The sequence below is a fragment of the Bufo gargarizans genome, chromosome 4, assembly GCF_014858855.1.
Source record: "Bufo gargarizans isolate SCDJY-AF-19 chromosome 4, ASM1485885v1, whole genome shotgun sequence".
NCBI lineage: Eukaryota > Metazoa > Chordata > Amphibia > Anura > Bufonidae > Bufo > Bufo gargarizans.
The window spans coordinates 5,538,816-5,562,544 of record NC_058083.1 but is presented as its reverse complement, the minus strand read 5'-3'; the positions used below and the strand labels follow the sequence as shown (position 1 = coordinate 5,562,544).

At 42.9% G+C, this 23,729-nt stretch overlaps 1 protein-coding gene across 2 annotated transcripts in view; it reads left to right on the top strand.

Annotated features, from left to right (window-relative positions):
* The window catches only part of LOC122934953 (24-hydroxycholesterol 7-alpha-hydroxylase), a 72,713-nt gene extending 49,900 nt beyond the window's left edge, over positions 1-22,813 (top strand). For both annotated transcript variants that reach the window (XM_044290635.1, XM_044290634.1), the window contains exons 11-13: positions 4,610-4,697; positions 21,721-21,811; positions 22,649-22,813. In XM_044290635.1, the coding sequence (XP_044146570.1) occupies positions 4,610-4,697; positions 21,721-21,792 (160 nt within the window). In that variant the 3' untranslated portion in view covers positions 21,793-21,811; positions 22,649-22,813. The remainder of the gene's footprint in view (positions 1-4,609; positions 4,698-21,720; positions 21,812-22,648) is intronic.
* Positions 22,814-23,729: the final 916 nt, after the last annotated feature.

The window sequence follows — 23,729 nt, the reverse complement described above, 5'->3', positions numbered from 1 at the left end:
AGTTGGCCCGCAGGACATCTCCTGGGTACCCTGGCCCTTGCATAAACATCACACACCGAGACAGAGGCAACCACATCTCATGACCAAGTAGGCCAGCAGTAAGCTCTGGAGAACAGATGTTTAGTCCCAGCAACACCCAGATGATCCAAGCTGGAGATCTAGCCGCTGGAGCCCAGGCAGGTAAATTTGTGACATGAAGTCACTTAGTTCTGTCTTCTCTGTGATGTCACTGGTTTTCTTGTCTGTGGTGTCACTGATTGTGGCATCTCTTTATTGTCACTAGTTCCAACATCTCAGTGACATCAGTGGATTTGTCTTCTCTGTATGATGTCACAAGTTATGTTTGCTCTCTCTAATGTTACTAGCTGTATCTTCTTATTGCAATGTTACAAGTTTTGTCTTCTCCCTGTGATGTCACTAGTCTCTTTTGTGTGATGCAAAAACCATAGTTAAACGAACAGCTCCAAACAGTATGAAATGAACGCACAAGTGCACGCTACCATGGCGAAAGCAAAGCAACACTTCATGTAGCAGCACACTGCTTTATGTGCAAAGACTTGCAGAGAATAAAGGAAAAGATATGGGGGCGCTCCCCAAGTGCAACACCTGCGATGGTACTTCTCCCATACACATCACAGACTGCTCCTTACTAGAAAACATTCTGCAGTGCCGGGCACAACACCAAAGAGCAGCACAATACCTCAAGTTAGAGGAATACCAGGCTGCCGCACCTTCCCGCCAGACATCCATCTGAAGCCGGGATGACATAAATTAAGTGAAAACGTGACTAACTGGATACTATGTTAATTTATTAAAATTAAAACAAATAAAAGTATAAAACATGTAAAAAAAAAAAGGAGTATACAATGCATTTCAGCAGCGGACCGCCGCCTTCATATTTATACCTGATGAAGGTGGTAGTCCGACACTGAAATGTGTTGTAAATTCCCATTTTTTACAAAGGTTTGATTCTTTTATTTGTTTCAATTTTAATAAATTAATATAGTATCCAGTGCACCGTCCAGTTAGTCCCATTTTTTATTTAATTTTCCTGTAATGCAGACATTATAACCATAGATTTTCCTGAATTGCATTACTGCCAAAAGTGTGAGGCTCGATGCACATATTTTTCTGTGGGCCCATCTAACATACTGTACGTTAGATGGGAACCTATACTCAGATTTGCCTCTCCTGTGTGATGTCACAGTTTTTTCTGTCTTCTATCTGTGATATCACATGTTCTGCCTTCTCTGTGACATCATCAATTGTGTTTTCTCTCTGTGACGTCACCAGTTCTGTTTTCTCTCTGTGATGTCACCAGTTGTTTTCTCTCTGTGATGCCACCAGTTCTGTTTTCTCTCTGTGATGTCACCAGTTGGTTTCTCTCTGTGATGTCACCAGTTGTTTTCTCTCTGTGATGTCACCAGTTCTGTTTTCTCTCTGTGATGTCATCAGTTCTGTTTTCTCTCTGTGATGTCACCAGTTCTGTTTTCTCTCTGTGATGTCATCAGTTCTGTTTTCTCTCTGTGATGTCACCAGTTCTGTTTTCTTTCTGTGATGTCACTAGTGTCTTTCTCTCTCTGATGTCACCAGTGTCTTTCTCTCTCTGATGTCACCAGTTTCTTTCTCTCTTTGATGTCACCAGTTTCTTTCTGTGATGTCACCATTTAGTTTCTCTCTATGATGACACTGGTTAAAATATATAAAAACATAGAAGAATGTTCCATCTAGTCTGCTGTTATATTACTGGCTTTTTATTCTTTTCTCAGGATAGATGTACGTTCACACCAGGCAGATTTACATTCACTGGTTTGCTCCAAGCATCTCCTACTCTTTCAGTAAAATAATATTTTCTGACATTGGTTCTGCTCTTCCTCCAACTAATTTCAGATGGTTCCCCTTTGATCTCACATTCAAGTTCTTATTAAAACTACTTCCCTCCTGAATCTTTTTTAACCCTTTCACATAATTAAGGGCTGATTTACATGATCATGCTCGTTACTAGAAACATGGTGTGTGTGTCAGCCGCATCTTCTAGACAGACGGCGTCTCCCCTGACCCAAACTGACTACATCATTGTGTTTTATGATGCATTCCGTTTTTATCTGATTGTGAGTCTATTGTATATCATGATCATGTAAATCAGCCCTTAAAAATCTTCAGGATAGGTCATCATTATCACATCAGTGGAGGTCCGAGTCCCGACACCCCTGCCAATCAGCTGTTCCAGAAAGCCGCTGTACTCACCGGAGCTCTGGTGTGCATGGCAGGCTCCCGGCTGCTCACCGAGCACATAGTATGGCAGCGGTGCTTGATATTGCATCTCACTTCAATAGGGCATTGACATCACATGGCCTAGGAAGAGGCCGCGACGCTCGCAGAGCACTAGCCTCTTCTAACAGCTGGTCGGTGGGGGTCCCAGGTGTCAGACCCCTGCCGATCTGATATTGATGACCCATCCAGTGGATAGATCATCAGTATTATTTCCAGGATAACCCCTCTAAGGTTTCAGTCATGTCCCTCCTTTGCCTTGTTTCCTCGAGGCTATATCCCAGACTGTTTACAGACTATAGTGGTAACGTGCGTGGGTACACGGCACATGTCCTCTACAGCCATTCACTGTCCTCAGTGGTACTGTATATCAGACTGGCAGCTCGAAGAACAGTGCCAGAGAAAGAGTATGTTTGTTTTTACAGCATTTGGTGGCATTAGTAGAATTTTTGCATTAGTAGAATTTTTAAGTATCTCAGACAATTACCTTCAGTTTACTTTTTCTATTACTGCTGTCTAAGTGATGTCACTGGGTTCTGCCTTTGCATGTGATACAATTTGTTCTGTCTTTGTGATGTCACTGGTTCTTTCTTCTCTTAGTGATACCATTGGTTCTGTCTTCATTGTGATGTCACTGGTTCTGTTTTATTTGTGTTCTTACTGATCTGCCTTCTTTCTATGATGTCACTGGTTCTTTCTTCTTTATGATGTCACTGGCTCTGTCTTCTTTATGATGTCTCTGTGTTTTCTTTGTGAAGTCACTGGTTCTTTCTTCTCTTAATGATACCATTGGTTCTGTCTTCTTTGTGATGTCACTGGTTCTGTTTTATTCACGTTGTCACTGATCTGCCTTCTTTCTAAGATGTCACTGGTTCTGTCTTCTTTATGATGTCATTGGTTCTTTTTTCTTTATGATGTCACTTTGTCTTCTTTGTGAAGTCACTGGTTCTTTCTTCTCTTAGTGATACATTTTGTTCTGTCTTTGTGATGTAGCTGGTTCTGTATTCTTTCTGGTCACGTTTTCTTCCCCCTGTATGTGAATCTATCAATTAAAATTAGAAGAACCACAGAAACCTCTTCTGGTCACATACATACAGCAGAAAAAGGTCCAACTGTAGACATGGCTGAAACTTTTCTAATATGCCTTAAAGTGTTTTGACAAATAAAGAGGACATTTTATGGAAGGAGTGCTGTCCCCCAATGTATTGTTACAGATGGTGTTTCAGAAAGCTGGAACTTATAAATAAACATCCGACTGGCTTGATCCCAAACTAAGGAGCATATGGGTGAGCCCTATAAAACCCCTAGACCTCTCCCTGACTGCTATCCCCATGCAAAGGTCTTTATGGTAGACGATTGCATGTCCTCGTACCTCATACTATGTGACACCTGAAAACACTATAATAGTGAGGGGACACGACCACCGGCTCCCTGCACTTAATACTGACGGAGTCAGGGTCACCTAGAATCAAGCTAGCAAGGAAACACAAATAAAGGAAACGACTTATCTGAGGAATCAGCAGAAGCAGCATCCAGCAGTGAACACAATCCAAGAAGAAGTATAAACCGCAAAGTGAGGCAGTATGGGAGGGAATATAAAGAGAGACAATTAGTGTAAATAGATGACAGCTGGGAGAAGGAAAGGAGATGACAAAGTGAAACCAAAACAAAGAACTTCATGCAGGTAGAGAAGAACATCTAACAGATCTTCTCGCCGAAGTGGCGGTGACATGTATTGTTCATCTCTGTGTGATGTCACTGGTTCTTCCTTGTCTCTGTGAGCGCACCCATTCTGTTTTCTCACTGTGATGTCACTAGTGCTGCCTCCATTGGCATCCTTGTAAGTCTCTTCCAAGTGCCCTTTGTCACAAACATTTTGCACATGCAAAACGAATTAAATAAAATAATAATACATGAATAATAATTATTATTAATAATGAAATAATATAGTATTGTATCTAAAATGCTTTCCTGTACCTATGTCCTATGTTCAATTTAGATGCCTTGTTGTGTTTCTATAGACTCTTTCCATAGTGTATTTCTATCTATAAGATGCTGGGTGCCATGTTTCCTGTGGAATCCCAAATATTTGGACAGGTTCCCCTTCCAGTCATCGTGAAAACAAAATGGTGACCATTGTAATCAGCCAATACAAATGTGGATGCTGCACTCGGCTTTACAGAGCAGGGTGGGATTTATCATTAGTGGGGTCCTCCTCCACCCCAGGTGGAAATGTTATGTCTTATTGACAACAGGTTACGGGAACTGTACTGTATTTGATTGATTGAGCCATACATATGAAACATGCCATATCTGATATATGTATACTTTTATTCAGGTGGTTTGCACTCATGGAAATCCAAATGATACTTGCTCTGATGCTCTACAAGTATGAATTCCAGCTCTTGGATCCTTTTCCCAAACAGGTACCTGGACATTGTATTTTTAATTCTTATCTCTTCTTTAAAATCTTCTTGTGAAGTATTTCCCTTTAACCCGTGTGTCCTCTTTGGCTTTTTTTTGTAAATTCTTTATTTAAGTTTTCCACTTTCATTTTCATTTCCAAGTACCAAGGATCAATGCAGTCATAAAACAGAGAATGAACTGAGATCACAGAGTAGGGTGAAAATATAACAAATGACAATTGTTAAGCAAAGAGGCATAGTACCCTTTGGGATATCACGCCGACATATGTGGAACAATTTGAATAATCTGGGTCACAGACAGACAAATAATGGAAAAGAGAAAAAAGTGTGCTCCTTGGCTTAACTGTACAGTTGAGGAGCACATGGAGGGGGCTCATGAGCTGTGCCAGCTCCATGTACGGCGGGTGACATTTCCATTACATAGCAGACACCCTCCTTCAGCGGCCAGGATCGGAGATACTCTATATGGGCAAAAGTATTGCGACACCTACAGTACAGGAGCTTTTATGACATCTGATGCTAAACTAATAGTCATTAATATGGAGTTGACGACCCTCCCCCAGAAGTGCATTTGTGAGGTCAGACCCTGATGTTCGGTGAGAGGGCCTGGCTCACATTCTCCATTATAGTTCATCCCAAATCATTATACTTTATCCCAAAGGTGTTGGGTGAGGTTGAGGCCAGTCAAGTTCTTCCACTCCAAACCCACCCAACCATGTCGTTATGGACCTTGCTTTGTGCACAGTCAGGCTGGAACAGAAAAAGGCCTTCTCCAAACTATTCCCATAAAGTAGGAAGCATACAATTGTCCAGAATGTGTTGTTCTGCTGAAGTATTAAGATTTGTCTTTACTGGAACTAAGAAGACCTAGGTTGACACGTGAAAAACACCCCATAGCATCATCCCTCCTGGCATTCACCAAACCCAGACTCATCCGTCAGACTTCCAGATAGAGAAGTGTAATTCATCACTCCACACAACACGTCTCCGTTGCTCCAGAGTCCAGTGGTGACGTGCTTTACACCACTCTATCTGCTGCTTGGCATTGTGCTTGGTGATGTAAGGTTTGTATGCAGCTGCTCGGCCATCGAAACCTGTGCCATGAAGCTCCCGACACAGCACAGGTTTTGTGCTCAAGTTAATTCCAAACAAATTATGGACTGTGCAGTTATTGAGTCAGCAGAGCATTGATGACTTTTATGTACTATACTCCTCAGCACTCAGCGTTCTGTAACTTTACATTAGTTGCTGTGGTTCCTAAAAGCTTCCTCTCACTACAATAATACCACAGTTGATGGTGGAATAACTAGGATGGAAGAAATTCCATAAACTGACTAGTTGCAGTGGTGACATCCTATTACTGGACCACGCCTTTCAGTGATCTCTTCAGAACGTGCCATTCTTTCACAAATGTGTGTAAAGATGACTGCATGGCTAGGGGCTGGATTTTATACACCTGTGGCAATAGGACTGAATGAAACACCCAAATTGGCGCACTTTTTTTGTCCATATAGTGTAACTACAAGCTTGGCCTCTTAGATGCCGGAATCCATAGTGACCGCTGCATCTGAGCGGTTAGAGAAAGGGAGGTGGCAGCTGGGGATCTGCTATATTACCGATCAAATTAAACCTTTCGTCTCAAATAGTGCAAGCGATCCAACTTGAGTTCCCTAAGGGATCTAACAGAAAAAAAATAAAAAAAATCAGTTAAACAAAATATTTTTATGAAAAAGCAATAATATTTAAAAAAAATTAAAAAAAGTTTCTCATTTCTCATATATAAAAAAATATATATATAAAAATATCGCTGAGCCTGGTTAAAAAAAAAAAATCACCTGGATTGCCTATTTTTTGGTCACATTGTTCCCCCCCCCCCCCCCCCCAAAAAAAAAAACTCCCCAGGCAACTCCATTGAAGGAAAAATAGAATATGGCAAAACAACTTAAATTTTATTTTTAGAATAAGTAATTTTTTTAATAGTAGTAAAACAAACTAAAAACCATTTATCGGAAGATATTACTGTATATCGCCATAATCGCACTGACCCACAGAATACAGTCGTCATATTTACCTCATGGTGAACTCCGTAAAAACAAATCTAAAACAGCAATGGCAAATTTTTTTTTTCACCTCACAAATAATTATTTTACAGTTTTACAATACATTTTATGGAACATTAAATGGCGCCATAAAAAAAAGTACAACTCATTTAAAAAATGTGATAAAAAAATGGTCCGTTTCCTGAAGGGGTTAATAATCATCATCAGCAGCAGCGGGATAAGGAGCTATGGAAATACTGATGTCAGTGGTATTCGGTGGCATCTGCTTGCCCCCAATTGACCCTCTTGACACAGGATAATTGCCCCTCTCTGTCATCTGAGACCGTTATAGTGGCCGATAAGGTCGGCTTATCTCTTAAAGCTGCGGAGCACTTTTTGTGGCGGAAATTTTCTATGCCTTTTAGAAAGAGCATCCTTCTGGTAAAATACCTGACATATATATAGTCCTGTTCTGTCCAGCCGTTTATGAGTTAATTAGGATTCCTGCACAGAAAACAGATCTTGGTGACAACTATTAATGGCAACCATTACTGTGCCCATAGGGGTCGTCTTGCAGTCATTCCTTTTCATAACCTCCACTGGGCATTAGTGACATGGCGAGGACCACAAATTAAGGGGCAGAAATGACCTCAAATGGATCAGACACAGAGAAAGTGGGGAGGATTTATCAGGGCTGGTGCAGGGGGAGGAGCTGCCCACAGCAACCAATCACTTTCACTTTCCCAAAGGCCTTTAATAAGAGAAGCAAAGTCTGATTGGTTGCCCTGGGCAATGGCTCCACTGTTTCTTGTACCATGCGTATGCTTCGTATGTAGTCACCATTTGTGGTTTCTCCACATCTCACAGGCTCAGTTTCAGATGGGGTTTAAGTTGTCTCAGGCTCAGGCATATATTGTAAAATACGGCATCCGGAGCAGAAATCTAAATGAGCTGTCCCATCTGCATCACTGCATACTTACCAACATTATAGTTAGTAAATTCAGGGCATTCAAGCCCCACCGCCAGGGAATACCCCCCAACCCGCAAGCATCGTCCGCTTGTGGGTAGTGCTTAGGCCCATTATATTCAACCTGGGACAGACTGAATTTGCCGGAACTGTCTCTTAAAGTTAGGCCTCATACACACGACTGTATCCGTTTTGCGGTCTGAAAATCGCGGATCCACAAAACACGGCTACCCGATGACTCTATGCCGCCATTTCTTAACTCCTGTACAAGTATAGGACATGTTCTGTCTTTTTTTCAAAGAGGACATACCGACATCTGCATTTTTGGTGGCCTCTTTGAAATGAAGGGGTCCGCATACTTTCCTAGGGACAGTCCCTGTAAACTAGGAACTGTCGATAACCGTTTTATTGTAGCCTGTAGAAAATCCTTCGATATTGTACACCCTGCCTTTGATAGCTGGCATGTTCCATGTATTTTATAATTGGGACACATGGGTTCTCCAGGATGACTGTACTGGTTTATAGATACGCTCATGTAGTTGTTTACTTCATGTACATCTTCCCCATACTTATTTTTTTTTTCTCTTTCGCTTTTTTGACTCTTCTTGTTACAATGGAGTTTCACCTGTTGCCATTATACCGTGTGCCCCAGCGTCGGCGGCTTGTGGGTTTGAATTGGGGCTATTGTCTAAAATGGTGGTTCATGTTGCCACTGCTGAGTGAATCCTGCGTCAGTTGTGGTATGAATTGTTCCTTTGTGCTTGTATCACCCCTCAGTCCTGTATTGCTAGGGTTAATTCTTTCTTGGCTGTGTGTGCATCTGCTTGCCTAATGAGTTTGTTACATCTGCTATATATTTTCTGAGTTTTGTGTCAGTCTGGTATATGTTTCTTTTGTTCTGTGACCTGCCCTGGTTGTGCAACATGCTTACTTGAATGTACTTATCTCCCTGGTCTCTCCAGTTTGTGTCTGGATTTTGTGATGTCTGTTCCATGGATTTTGCCTGTACGTGTCTAAATTCTGTCTAAGTTCTGTTTGCCATGCTCTTTTCCATGTGTATGGGAATTCTTTCCAAGTTCTATTTGCCACACTTTTGCATCTATTCCATGTGTATATGAATTCGGTCCTAGTTCTGTTTGACAAGTTCTAGTTTTTTTCTGATCTGTCATGCCAAGTTTGTGTATCTGGACCTGCTTTTTCTGTCTGTGTCTGAACTGTGTCCTACAGTTTTGTGCCTGTTCCATTTTGCTAACTTTCTGCACATGTATCTGCTATGGCTGAATGGGTTCACCTGAGCGCCACAACCTCTTCAAACAGGTAATTGGCGCAGCCGTCTGGGGTTGGACCCACACTGAACAGATATGGATGACCTATCCTAAGGACAACCCCTTTACGTTATGCAGTGATACGTCATAACTAGGCATATTTGCTATTCAGAAACCTTGGAAAGCAGGATAGCAACCCCAGTAATACAGTCAGGTCCATAAATATTGGGACATCGACACAATTCTAACATTTTTTGCTCTATACACCACCACAATGGATTTGAAATGAAACGAACAAGATGTGCTTTACCTGCAGACTGTCAGCTTTAATTTGAGGGTATTTACATCCAAATCAGGTGAACGGTGCAGGAATTACAGCAGTTTGCATATGTGCCTCCCACTTGTTAAGGGACCAAAAGTAATGGGACAGAATAATAATCATAAATCAAACTTTCACTTTTTAATACTTGGTTGCAAACTCTTTGCAGTCAATTACAGCCTGAAGTCTGGAACACATAGACATCACCAGACGCTGGGTTTCATCCCTGGTGATGCTCTGCCAGGCCTCTACTGCAAATGTCTTCAGTTCCTGCTTGTTCTTGGGGCATTTTCCCTTCAGTTTTGTCTTCAGCAAGTGAAATGCATGCTCAATCGGATTCAGGTCCGGTGATTGACTTGGCCAATGCATAACATTCCACTTCTTTCCCTTAAAAAACTCTTTGGTTGCTTTTGCAGTATGCTTTGGGTCATTGTCCATCTGCACTGTGAAGCGCCGTCCAATGAGTTCTGAAGCATTTGGCTGAATATGAGCAGATAATATTGCCCAAAACACTTCAGAATTCATCCTGCTGCTTTTGTCAGCAGTCACATCATCAATAAATACAAGAGAACCAGTTCCATTGGCAGCCATACATGCCTACACCATGACTCTACCACCACCATGCTTCACTGAAGAGGTCAGGGGCGTAGCTATAGGGGTGCAGAGGTAGCAGTCGCTATCGGGCCCAGGAGCCTGAGGGGCCTAAAGACCCTTGTGCCACATAAGAAGACACTGGTATTACCCTGGGTTCACACCTGAGCGCTTCTCAAACGCGCGTTTTACGCGCGTTTTTGTCGCACGTTCTTATGCGCGTTTTTTGTAATAGTAAACGCGCGTTTGACGCGCGTTTGTGTCATTGACTGCAGTGTCCTATGGCCACAAACGCGCGTCAAAACGCCCCAAAGAAGCTCAAGTACTTGTTTGAGCGTCGGGCGTTTTACAGCGCGATCGTACGCGCTGTAAAACGCCCAGGTGTGAACCATTCCCATAGGGAAGCATTGGATTTCATGTCTTGAGCGTTTTACAGCGCGTTTGAACGCGCTGTAAAACGCTCAGGTGTGAACCCAGGGTTATAGAAAGTGTATGCAAGTTACACTTCTGGCTGGACAGAAGGGGTTAGGTTAAGAATTTGGTATGGAAGAGGGGGGGTGCAGTTTCAATTTTTGCCTCATGCAGCCGAAGGTTTGAGGGAAGGGGGACCCAAGCTGAACTCTTGCACCAGGGCCCATGAGCCTTTAGCTTCGCCCCTGGATAAGATAGTATGCTTAGGATCATGAGCAGTTCCTTTCCTTCTCCATACTCTTCTCTTCCCATCACTCTGGTACAAGTTGATCTTGGTCTCATCTGTCCATAGGATGTTGTTCCAGAACTGTGAAGGCTTTTTTAGATGTTGTTTGGCAAACTCTAATCTGGCCTTCCTGTTTTTGAGGCTCACCAATGGTTTACATCTTGTGGTGAACCCTCTGTATTCACTCTGGTGAAGTCTTCTCTTGATTGTTGACTTTGACACACATACACCTACCTCCTGCAGAGTGTTCTTGATCTTGCCAACTGTTGTTCGGTCATCCACCACAGTTGTTTTCCGTGGTCTTCCAGGTCTTTTGGTGTTGCTGAGCTCACCGGTGCGTTCCTTCTTTTTAAGAATGTTTCAAACAGTTGTTTTGGCCACGCCTAATGTTTTTGCTATCTCTCTGATGGGTTGTTGTGTTTTTTCAGCCTAATGACGGCTTCACTGATAGTGACAGCTCTTTGGATCTCATCTTGAGAGTTGACAGCAACAGATTCCAAATACAAACAGCACACATGAAATGACCTTTTATCTGTTCATTGTAATTGGGATAATGAGATAATAACACACACCTGGCCATGGAACAGCGGAGAAGCCAATTGTCCCAATACTTTTGGTCCCTTAACAAGTGGGAGGCACATATGCAAACTGTTGTAATTCCTACACCGTTCACCTGATTTGGATGTAAATACCCTCAAATTAAAGCTGACAGTCTGCAGATAAAGCACTTCTTGTTCGGTTAATTTCAAATCCATTGTGGTGGTGTATAGAGCCAAAAATGTTAGAATTGTGTCAATGTCCCAATATTTATGGACCTGACTGTAATAGTCTTTGGTTGTCATCCAGCTTTCCCAAACCCCTGAATGACAAATTCTAAAATGTATGCAGCGATACAGCCCCATTTACTGCATAAGCTATTCAGGAACCAGAGAAAGGCAGACATATTGTTTGTCACCCAGCTTTCCCAGAAAGTATATTACTAAAACGGTGGTAAATATTCCTGATAAAAAAGTGACAGAACAGGACGACTCAAAGTTTTTTTATTTTTTATGTTGTGGTAAATATTTCATAGGGGTTGCTAGCTGTAAGCTTAATTGGCCACCTCCTCATTGTTTTCGCTGGTTAATTGAGCCCTCTGGTACAAAGTATTATGTGGCATCTCGTTAAATTAATCAGTCCAGTGTCACAGTGGAAAGTCCAGGTCACCCCTGGGCGCAGCGGTGTGATGTGATGTCGTCCATTGCCTTACATATTTCTCATTGTTGTCAAATGAATCACAGATTAAAAGGGGAAAATGAGTGTTGATTGCTGTGTATGCGCTGGAGCCCGTCCACCGCGCTGAAAGAATCATGACCTTGAGTGCTATTGCTAACATTGTTGTATCATGTAACATTAAGTGAGGAGCAAGATGACGACCGGCTGGAAACCACAGACCTAAGGGTCATTTATTCATGTGGTTTCATCGCACAGTTCATAGGCTGCTGCTATATTTCCTGGAAAGCACCTATTAGATTTACAATTTCTAACAAAACTGATACCTAATATATTACTCAGGCTACTTTCACACTAGTGTTTTTGCTGGATCCGGCAGGGTTCAGCAAAAACACTTCAGTTACTGATAATACAACCGTCTGCATCCGTTATGAACGGATCCAATTGTATTATCTTTAACATTGCCAAGACGGATCCGTCATGAACTCTATTGAAAGTCAATGGGGGACGGATCCGTTTTCTATTGTTTCAGATTGTGTCAGAGAAAACACCACTGACTTACATTATGGATCCCTCTTGCTCCGCATCCCAGGACGGAAAGAAAACAGCAGCACGCTGCTCTCCGGTATGAGAACGGAACGGAATGCATTTTGGAGCACTCTGTTCAGTTACGTTTTGTCCCCATTGACAATGAATGGGGACAAAACTGAAGCGTTTTTTCCGGTATTTAGACCTTATGACTGATCTCAATACCGGAAAATATTAACGCTAGTGTGAAAGTAGCCTTAGCCTTTAAACACCATTTATATATAGATGTATGTGTGTGTATATATATATATATGTTTAACATTGAGCCACTTCTTAAATTACTTTACATGTCCAGTACTGATCCTGAGTTACATTCTGTATTATACTCCAGAGCTGCACTCACTATTCTGCTGGCAGAGTCACTGTGTACAATACATTACATTACTTATCCTGTGCTGATCCTGAGTTACATCCTGTATTATACTCCAGAGCTGCACTCTCTATTCTGCTGGCACAGTCACTGTGTACATACATTACATTACTTATCCTGTACTGATCCTGAGCTACATCCTGTATTATACTCCAGAGCTGCACTCCCTATTCTGCTGGTGGAGTCACTGTGTACATACATTACATTACTTATCCTGTACTGATCCTGAGCTACATCCTGTATTATACTCCAGAGCTGCACTCACTATTCTGCTGGTGGAGTCACTGTGTACATACATTACATTACTTATCCTTTACTGATCCTGAGTTACATCCTGTATTATACTGCAGAGCTGTACTCACTATTCTGCTGGTGGAGTCACTGTGTACATACATTACTTATCTTGTACTGATCCTGAGCTACATCCTGTATTATACTCCAGAGCCACACTCACTATTCTGTTGGTAGAGTCACTGTGTAGATACATTACATATCCTGTACTGATCCTGAGTTACATCCTGCAATATACTCCAGAGCTACACTCACTATTCTGCTGGTGGACTCACTGTGTACATACATTACTTATCCTGTACTGATCCTAAGTTACATCCTGTATTATACTCCAGAGCTGCACTCACTATTCTGCTGGTGCAGTCACTGTGTACATACATTACATTACTTATCCTGTACTGATCCTGAGTTACATCCTGTATTATACTCCAGAGCTGCACTCACTATTCTGCTGGTGGAGTCACTGTGTACATACATTATTTATCCTGTGCTGATCCTGAGTTACATCTTGTATTATACTCCAGAGCTGCACTCACTATTCTGCTGGTGGAGTCACTGTGTACATACATTACTTATCCTGTGCTGATCCTGAGTTACATCTAGTACTATACTCCAGAGCTGCACTCACTATTCTGCTCCACTTGTCTCCAGAGTACCCAGCACATTACAGCTGATCACTGGTGGTCCAAGCAGCAGGACTTCTACAAGAATATCAGGGGGTCTAGATATCAAAAAGAGATTGTGAAGAGCAGAAAAGTGCTTTAACCCCTTTGTATGAAATGACCTACAGTTATATTGTCCGCATGAAGGGAATGTGTGTCAGCTCTGGAGGGTGCCTACTGTTTTGTACAGGTGACACCTACCTGCTTGAGGCCTATTAACTCCTCACATGCCGCAGTCAATAATAACCGTGGTATCTGAATGGTTAGGCAAATGGAGAGGGGTCCAGTGTCCTCTAATACCCCCCCCCCCCCCATGGCAAAATAACAGTGTGCTGAATGGTTGCTTTTGAACTTGGGGCCTGCCCCTGTTAAAGGGGTTGTCCAAGTTATCTTTTTGTTCTTTCTGTGTTCCTAACTAGGCAAATATAACAACTTTACAATTCACTCACTTTATCTCCAGTGGCTGGTTTCTCAGATTTGACTGAGGGTCACATGACCTAAGATGTCAGCTTCTCTCCCTGCTCTGATAAAGTTCATTTACAAGCTTGTAAATGAGATGTCACTGTGCTGGCCACGCCCCCTTCACTGCCATCTGCTCTCTCTCCTAGGATTCTTAACCCCTTCAGCTGCACAGACTAGCTAGCTGCAGCAGTGACAATTCTGGGCACAGGAGCTGTTGATTCTTCCAGCGCTCAAGGCAGCTCTTGTATCCACTCCCTTAGCAGTGTCATTATACAGCTGGGACTTGTAGTCCTACACATACAACATGCTGCTTAGTCTCCCAGCAGGCGGACATGTCATTCAGGGCAGCACTTGTATCCACTCCCTCAGCAGTGTTATTATACAGCTGGGACTTGTAGTTCTACACATACAACATGCTGCAGAGTCTCCCAGCAGGCAGACATGTCACTCAGGGCAGTACTTGTATTCACTCCCTTAGCTGTGTCATTATACAGCTGGGACTTGTAGTTCTACACACACAACATGATGCTGAGTCTCCCAACAGGCGTACATGTCATTCAGGGCAGCACTTGTATTCACTCCCTTAGCAGTGAATACATTTTTATTGCATGTAAACAAAGGGTCAGAAGAGAACCAGGAAAATTAGGAAATACTGTAGATATTTTTTTGCATAAAACTTGCTTAGCTTAGTTATATATTGCTGCCCATCAGATTTTCAGTGCTATATATTTTTTTTTCATAACTTGGACAACCCCTTTAACTGCTGCAACAATACTCAATAGGAAGCTAGCAGAAATCCCATAGGCTGCAATAGTAAACTACTGTAGTCTATGTCCCTAGGGGCACAAAAAAAAAAGTTAGGCTGAGTTCACACGGGCGAGATTTCCGCGCCTCACCTCACGCATAGCACTCGCACTGAATCCGGACCCATTCACTTCTATAGGGCTGTGCACATGAGCGGTGATTTTCACGCATCACTTATGCGTTGCGTGAAAATCGCAGCATGCTCTATATTGTGCGTTTATCACGAAGAATAAATGGGGCTGAAGAAGTGAATGGGGCTAAGTGAAAATCGCAAGCAAGTGCGGATGCGGTGCGATTTTCATGCATGGTTCCTAAGATGACAGTCTATTCACTGTATTATTTTCTCTTATAACATGGTTATAAGGGAAAATAATAGCATTCTTTAATACAGAATGCTTAGTAGAAGGTCAATTGAGGGTTAAAAAATAATTAACTCACCTTATTTTTTTAACCCTCAATTGACCTTGAGTTCTACACAACCTTGAACCCAAATCTGAACTTCAGTGAAGAAGTTCGGGTCTGGGTACCACAGTCAGTTTTTTATTATGCGCGTGCAAAACGCATTGCACCCACACGATAAAAACTGAACAACGGAATGCAATCGCAGTCAAAACTGACTGCAATTGGGTACCTACCCGCGCGGGTTTACCGCAATACACCCGGGACGCATCCTGAACAAATCCGTCACGCCCGTGTGAACCCAGCCTTAAAATGTTTTTATTTTTAAGTTAAAAAAATAATTACAAAACCAAATCACCCCTTTCCCAGTTTTAAATATGACAGTAAACAATAGAGAAATTGAACATAATTGGTAATGTTGAGTCCAAAAATGTTCAAAGTGTTACAGTGTTAAAGTTTTTATCCTGCATGGTGAATGCCATCATGGGAAAAAAAGAAAAAAATCTAAATAGCTGAATCATCGTTTTATGGTCAACTCAACCCTGAAAAAAGTTTCGTAGAAAGTAATCAAAAAAGTCACGTGTACCCCAATAAAAACTACAGCGGGTCCCGCAAAAACAAAAACAATCCCTCACACGGCTCTGTAGACAGAAATATAAAAAATATTTTTTTCATAGGTTTTAATTTTTTTAAAAGTAGATAAACATAATAAAAACTATATAAATTTGATAACGCTGTACTCATACTTTTCTGCAGGGTAAGGTTGTCGTGTCATTTTTACGACACAGTGAATGCTGTAAGAACAAAACCCTTGGCGGATTGCAAATGTTTTTCAGTTTCACCCCACAAATCATTTTTTTCTCTTTTTTTTATACAGGATAGGATAAATTAAATGTTGCCTTAAAAAAAATACAAATCGTCCTGCAAGAAAACCCCTCATAAAGTATGTGAATAGAAAAGTATGAAAAAAAAGGCTGGGAGTTAAAAATGAAAACCAAAAATTCAAAATTGACCTAGTCTTGAGTGAGTTAAGGCTACTTTCACATCTCCGTCATGTCATCTGGCGGGCGATCCCGGCATAGCCGTCGGCTGGACAAAAACCGCTGCATTTGCCCAGCCGTAAGTCGGCATTTATGCTCGAAAGTGATTGGATCACTGCCGGATCTCATTATAGTCAATGGGGATCCTTCGGTGAACTTTTGAATCCAGCAATGCCGGATCTGGTGAACTCCCTTTCTGCCGGACATTTTTACTGGTTTCCTAACTAGTGTTGAGCAAACTTGTGTTTTAAGTTCGGCGTCTAAAGTTTGGTTTCGGGTTATGGAAGAATTGCGGAATTTAGAATCCATAACGCGATTCTTCGATAACCCGAACCCAAACTTTAGATGTCGAACTTAAAACACAAGTTCGCTCAACACTATTCCTAACCCATCAGTTTTTTGGTTCCATATGCACCATGTGAACAGATTTATATTTGACACTCCTTGACCCCAAATCTATAATACATCCAGTGTCTTGTTATGTGGAAGATGGATCCTTGTGCCTACTCAAGCACCAGGGCCACGAGCCATGCAACCTCTGCACCCCCTCAAGTTGTGCCCCTTATTGTAAGTCTACTATGTGTATAGTTCTTGGCCTATGAGGAGTGATGCCATCTTTCCTCATCTTGGGTGGGCGCTGTCTGATTTCAGCCTGTACGATAGTCATGTTGCTTTACAATGGGAACCGTGAAACCGCAGCCACCTTCTCGAGTTTCTCAGACTATTTCTTTAATGGGGAAACAGAATTGAGAGCGAGCAGGAAAACCAATACTGAGCTCTGAGCCGTGGCTGCCCGGTTGGGTTTCAGGCTGGCAGATCACGGGTTTGTCTCGCTCGGTCACTGCCCAATATCTTCCCCAGGTGCAGACCTGATCTCCTCTATGATATTCTGCTTTAATGACTGCACCCACCATAGCACGGAGCGGCTGAGAGGAACACTCAGCAGCAGGAGAGGAGTGTACTGATCTTGTAGGAGGCAGTGACTTGACCATTATGTCTTTGTGTTAGTGACGATTGGACTAAAAGTGACAGCGGGAGGATCGTGTAGTGAAGAGGAAAATGGTGACATGGGAGATCAGATAGTGGGAGGAGCATAATCCCACAGTAGCACAGAGCATTTCAGGAGAAGAGTGTACTGATGTTGACCTGACCAATCGTGATCATGTTAGCGAGGGCAGTGTCATGATGTGACAAGGACAATAAACTCAAGTTATCAAAGTTTTAAAAGGGCTCACGCACACGAACGTATTTTCTTTCCGTGTCCGTTCCGTTTTATTTTTGTGGACCGTATGTGGCACCATTCATTTCAATGATTCCGCAAAAAAAAACGGAAGTTATTCCGTGTGCATTCCGTTTCCATATGTCCGTCCTGCAAAACAATAGAACATTTCCTATTATTGTCCGCATTACGGACAAGGATAGTACTGCTCTATTAGGGGCCAGCTGTTCTGTTCCGCAAAATACGGAATGCACACGGATGTCATCCGTATTTTTTGCGGACCACAAAATACATACGGTCATGTGCATGAGCCCTAAGGGTTATACCATGATTAATGTAAAAAATGAAAACCAGTCCTCATATAGTACATGACAATCTCATTCTAACAAACTTAGAACCAGCTCTGCACCTGACATGGATCCAGAGATCTCCTAATCCATTGCTCCAGTTGCTCTGCTAGATTTAATTCAAGCTGGCAGCTCAGGGGCGTGTACTTTCTCAGGGGGCGTGTCCTTTCTACTGCAGCTGGTGGCAGTTGAAGGATGGAACTGAGCATGTGCTTCCATCTCAGCGGGGTGGACAGACTGATGAACATCATGTTACTCCCCTAGCGTAAGCTGCAGGGTAGTCGCGGCACTCGCTGGAGCTCTGCAACCTCTTCAGACAGCCGATCAGCGGGGTTGCCAGGAGTCGGACCCCCATGGATCAGATACTTATGACCTATCCTGAGAACAGGTCACCAGTATAAAGCTCTCAGGCAGCCCATTTTAGGGTTCTCCAAGACTGTAATACTGATGGGCTTTCCGGTGCACAGCACTGTGACTGGGTAAGCGGAGCAGTCCTGATTTTCGAAGAACAATGACAAGAACTGTGTAGAAAAGGTGGTAGGTTATGTAAAGTGACCATTCTGAGGTCATCACCAGAAGGTGGAGCGTAAATGTCCCTATCAGTGGAATTTAAAGTGTACCTGCTGAGACCCCCACTGATCACTAAAATGAGGACATAGAAGCACTCACACAGACAGTGGCAGTATCTGGCTAGGCCAGATCCGGTCAACTCCTTCTCTGCCGGGACAGCCTGCTGGAGCCAAGTGTGACCCTAACCTTACTACCAAAAGTTTTTTTTCAGGGTCACTTTAAATATTGGCAACTATGGGATAAAAAGGACCCTTCATTGACCTGGACGGTGCAGGTACAGGGCATCAGACCCCCATTTATCAAATGTTGACGATCTACTGTAACCTTAGGCCATCAATGTCTTGGAAACCCCTTCCAAATATTGCTCCCTATCCATAGTAATAGCAATTATTTTTTTCACCCTGGCTAAAGACTTGTTTTGCTGACCCAGCTGTTAAAGGGGGTGTCTCACTTCAGCATATGACATTTATCATGTAGACAAAGTTAATACAAGGCACTTACTAATGTATTGTTATTATCCATATTGTTTCCTTTGCTGGCTGGAATCAGTTTTCCATCACATTATACACTGCTCGTTTCCATGGTTACGACTAGGGATGAGCGAATCGACTTCGGATGAAACATTCGCATAAAACTTTGTTTCAAGACTGTACGGAGCCAGCAAAGGAATCAATATGGACAATCACAATACATTAGTAGGTGCCTTTCTCTACATGATAAATGCCACTTGCTGAAGTGACTGGGCAGAATGGGGTGGGTGGCCCCTAACACCTGGGGCACAAAGCCAGCTGCTCCGTCCCTGCTCCCAGCGTGCATCCTGAATACAAGATTTTGACGTCTATGAATTGGGATTTTTTCGTCTCATTAAGCTCATTATGTTTTGCTTAATAAATGTGAAAAGATAATTAATGAAGAAATCCCGGCTAGGATGCCAATAACAGGAATATCAGAGCGTGAACAAGCATGGACAGATTGCCCGCTGCTCAGCAAATAACAACACGCGCTTCCTGCACCGTACATCGTATTCCCTCGCCTCGACTTCTCCGTCCTTTTCGGAGAACAGATGTAAAGAAAAAATGTCCGTGCATCTGGTGGCTTTTGAGAGTAGCCAAGATCTGTTGGCGAGGTGGCACCAGCAGATTAGTGATCTCCGTAAGGAGGGAGGGAAGGGATGAACAATAGGCGCATCGGAATATTGTGTTCTCTTCAGTGCATGTCGCATTGGACCTCAGAGATATAACACAGTCTGGAGCAAATATTTGATAAAGTGAAATATAAGTATAGTCTTCATATCCCGAAGCATCCAAGAGGCTCCATAGGGGTTTTTTCCAGGACTTAAAGGGGGTTCCACTCTTTTTTCAAACCAGCGCCTGGATCTGACCACTTTTGTATTAGCATGTAATTATTCAGTAAAAATCCATCTGTATAGTGACACCTGCTGTTTCTTCTTTTCTTTGTAAAACTCATTGAGGTGGTCGCACATGCTCAGTTCCATCTTTCAACTGCCACCAGGCTTATCTACTCTTAGAAGCTGTGACAGTTACAGGGAGAGAGCTGCAGCAGAAAGGACACGCTTCCGGAGAAATGACACACCGCCTGAGCTGTGATAAGGAGAGAGCTGCTGCAGAATGGGTATGCCCCTGAGCTATGATGAGGAGGGAACTGCAAGAGAAAGGGCAACCCGCCTGAGCCATGATAGGGACAGAGCTGCAAGAGAAAGGGCCCCCCCCCCCAAGCTGTGATAGTGAGAACTGCAGGAGAAAGGACACACTTTCTGAGCTGCTAAACTTAAAATAAATTTAGCAGAGCAATCAGAGCAATGAATGTGGAGATCTCTGGTTCTCATCGGTATCAGATCAGTGGGGTTCACCATTAGCTGTTCGAGAGGGCTGCATCGCTCATGTGAACCCTGCGGTCTCTTCTTCAACCTGTGACTTCACGTTCATCAGTCACGTGGCCTTTCTGCAGTGCACTGAGATCGAATACCAGGCACAGCCACCATGTAATGTGCTTGGTGCACTATGGAGAGTCTGCTGCACCCGTCCGAAATATTAAATTCTTATGCAAATGAGATGCTTGGAGCACGACGGGGCTGGACTAGCCCCTCGGAGCACTACTTTTCTTGTCACCACTCCCCACCATGCCCTGATTGACAGAGCCAAGCATCCTCACTGTTCAAATGCTTGGCCATGAAATCTCACGTCTGTGCCAGTATAACTTCATTGCCTGGCACATACGCAGTGGATCTCAGGAGGATCTCCCCATCTGCCTTCGCAAGTGCTGATAATATTGGCGCATGCACAGTGCAGATATTTCAGTGAGGAAAGCCTCCTAAGATCAAGAGGAGGCTTTCCCCGCTGAAATCTGCACTGTGCAAGCACCGATGACGTCAGTCTCCTCCCATAAAAGAAGATTCCTGGCTTCATTTCTAGATCAGCAAAGCTGAGCATCTTCTCTTCTGAGAGGAGACCGATGTCATTGGTGCTTGCGCAGTGCAGATTTCAGCAGGAGGAGCCTACTCATGGTCTCAGGAGGCTCTCATTGTTCTGATATCTGCACTGAGCAAGCACAAATGCCGTCAGTGGGGAGTGTGCGCCGGGCGATAAAGTCTCACTGGCGAAAACGCTAGATTTCAGGGCCAAGAATCTAAACAGTAAGGATGCCTGGCTCTGCCAATCAGGCCATGGGGGGAGTGGCAGCAGGAGAGTGAAAGAGGTGCTCTGAGGTGTTAGGCCAACCCCCCAGTGCTCCAAGCACCTCATTTGCATAAGAATAATAAGGAATTTCGCTTCAATGTACACCAGATTGCAGCAATAGAGGACTCCTTTAATTCATCATGCTCAACCCTACCAGACAGTGTGCCTGGATTAATATGGTTGATGAACTGATGCTTTTTAAGTCAATTTATTTTTCCATTTTTTGGGGCTCTTCATGTTTCTCAATGGCACATTCATGATTTCTGGGACTGTCTCTATCCATCTTATTGTGTTCTTTTCATCTTCTTCCTTTTTTTCCCAACTCTTCCAAAAATAACTGTGTGAATGTTTTTTGCTCTTCTCCTTTATTGGTCAAGTTTAAATCCATCAAGTCACCTAAATACCTCGACCATTCTGTTCTGATGGTTCCTTAAAGGTACCCTCTTCATGTATCGCTGACAGTTGCTCTTCGAAATATCTTCCAGAGTACTCTACACTTGGTAGGAACTCAGCAACCAGAAGGACCTTGTCGTGTACGGTTCAAACAAAGGGCATGAAGATAAAAACGGATTAAATGTAAGTATCAGAGGAACTTAATTTTATTTGATTTGCTTTCAGAACATTATGGGCATTATGGGTTGTCTTGTTCAGTAAACCCATTTTTCCAGGCACTTTTAGTGAAGTTTAAGTTAGTATTGGGAGTCCCTTGTTCAATATCTACTTCTGTAAGTCTGTAGAGCAGCTACAAAGAGCATTTTTGCCTCTGGAGGACCCAGCATATTGATGCATTACACATTGACTTCCATGGGAACTGTGTAATACTTCATTTCACCTGTGGTGGTGCTGCAGGGAAACAGAACACTTACAGATGAATTAATCCATAGGTTACAGCTGATCGCTCGGAGTCTCATTTTTGGGATGCCCTGTGACCACTTCTAACATGAAAGAATTTGTCCAAAAATGAGAAACCCTTTAAAAGATAATTCCTGAATGACAACATCGGCTATACACAGTCCGAAATTAACTTTTCCTAATTTAGATTACATCATTTAAAGTAAAAAGGTTTCCCATCTATTAAATTGATGGCATAGAACTTGAATATGCCATAGTTTTATGACTGTTGGGTGTCTGAACTCAGGGAGCCCCTGCCTAGTGCTGTCAGCAGTTTAGCATGGTGAGAACTGCTGATAGACTTCTGTTAAAGGGGCTTTCCCACAATAGACCCTTATATTATATTGACTGGAGGGTTAGGGTTAAGTATGATAAGCGGGAGTCCCATTGTCTGGTCCCTGTTTCTGGTTCCCTTCATCAGTATATAGGAAAATAGTCACCTGTCTATATACAAAACCATATACTGTAGCAGGCCTCATCCAGTATGGTAACTAACGTACCTGATGTCTGTCTTCTGCTTAGGTCTTCATAGAAGAGGCATGCCTAAAAGACCATCCACTACAGAATTTTTTGATTTTTTTATGAAGAATGATTTAATAATTAATTTTTCTGACATATCAGATTTAATAGTCACATTATAATAATGTAATAAAGTATTTTACAAAATCCTATAGGCGCTTAATGATGTATTGTGTGTTGTTTTTTTTTGTTTCAAGTCCGGCAGCCCCTTTTATTCTTATAATCCGATCATATAATCTGAATGATAGATAAATGTCATGGTCTGCTCACCTAGCTGGTTTATTATATTTCATACTTTCTGAGTCTCCTAGAATGAAGGAGGCTCCCCAAAAAAGGAGAGACCTCCTGGACTCCTGACGAATCTCCCCGGTAACCAGTATACTGGCAGAATACTCACCCCTCCTCATCCCTGTGGGCACCACTGCAGACAACAGTGGGACACTGGACTGTTGGTGAAACATTGAGACGAGGCAAGTATCTACAGATTCTGGTCTGGGGCCTGCATCTATTTACGGGTTCTGGTCTGGGGTCTATATTTATTTAGGGAGTCTGTGTTTATTTGGGATGTCTGGTCCAGGGTCTGTGTTTATTTGGGATGTCTGGTCCAGGGCCTGTATTTATTTAGGGGGTCTGGTCTAAGGCTTTTACTTATTTAGGGGGCTGATCTAGGTCCTGTATTTATTTAGAGGGTCTGGTCTAAGGCCTGTATTTATCTAGGGGGTCTGGTCCAGGGCCTGTATTTATTTAGGGGGTCTGGTCTAAGGCTTTTACTTATTTAGGGGGCTGATCTAAGTCCTGTATTTATTTAGGGGGTCTGGTCTAAGGCCTGTATTTATTTAGGAGGTCTGGTCTAGGGCCTGTATTTATTTAGGGGGTCTGGTCTAGGGCCTGTATTTATCTAGGGCAGTGGTTCTCAACCTAGGGGTCGATCGGCCCTTTCCGGGGGGTCGCCTGAGGCTTCCTATTGTGGGTCGCCCGCACAACGGCAGCGGTCCCTTATCCTCGCACACAGGAAGTGATGTCCTATCACTGCCTGTGCTTGAAGGAGCCTGACGTCTGGACAGGTAAGTCGGGCCGCCTGTCT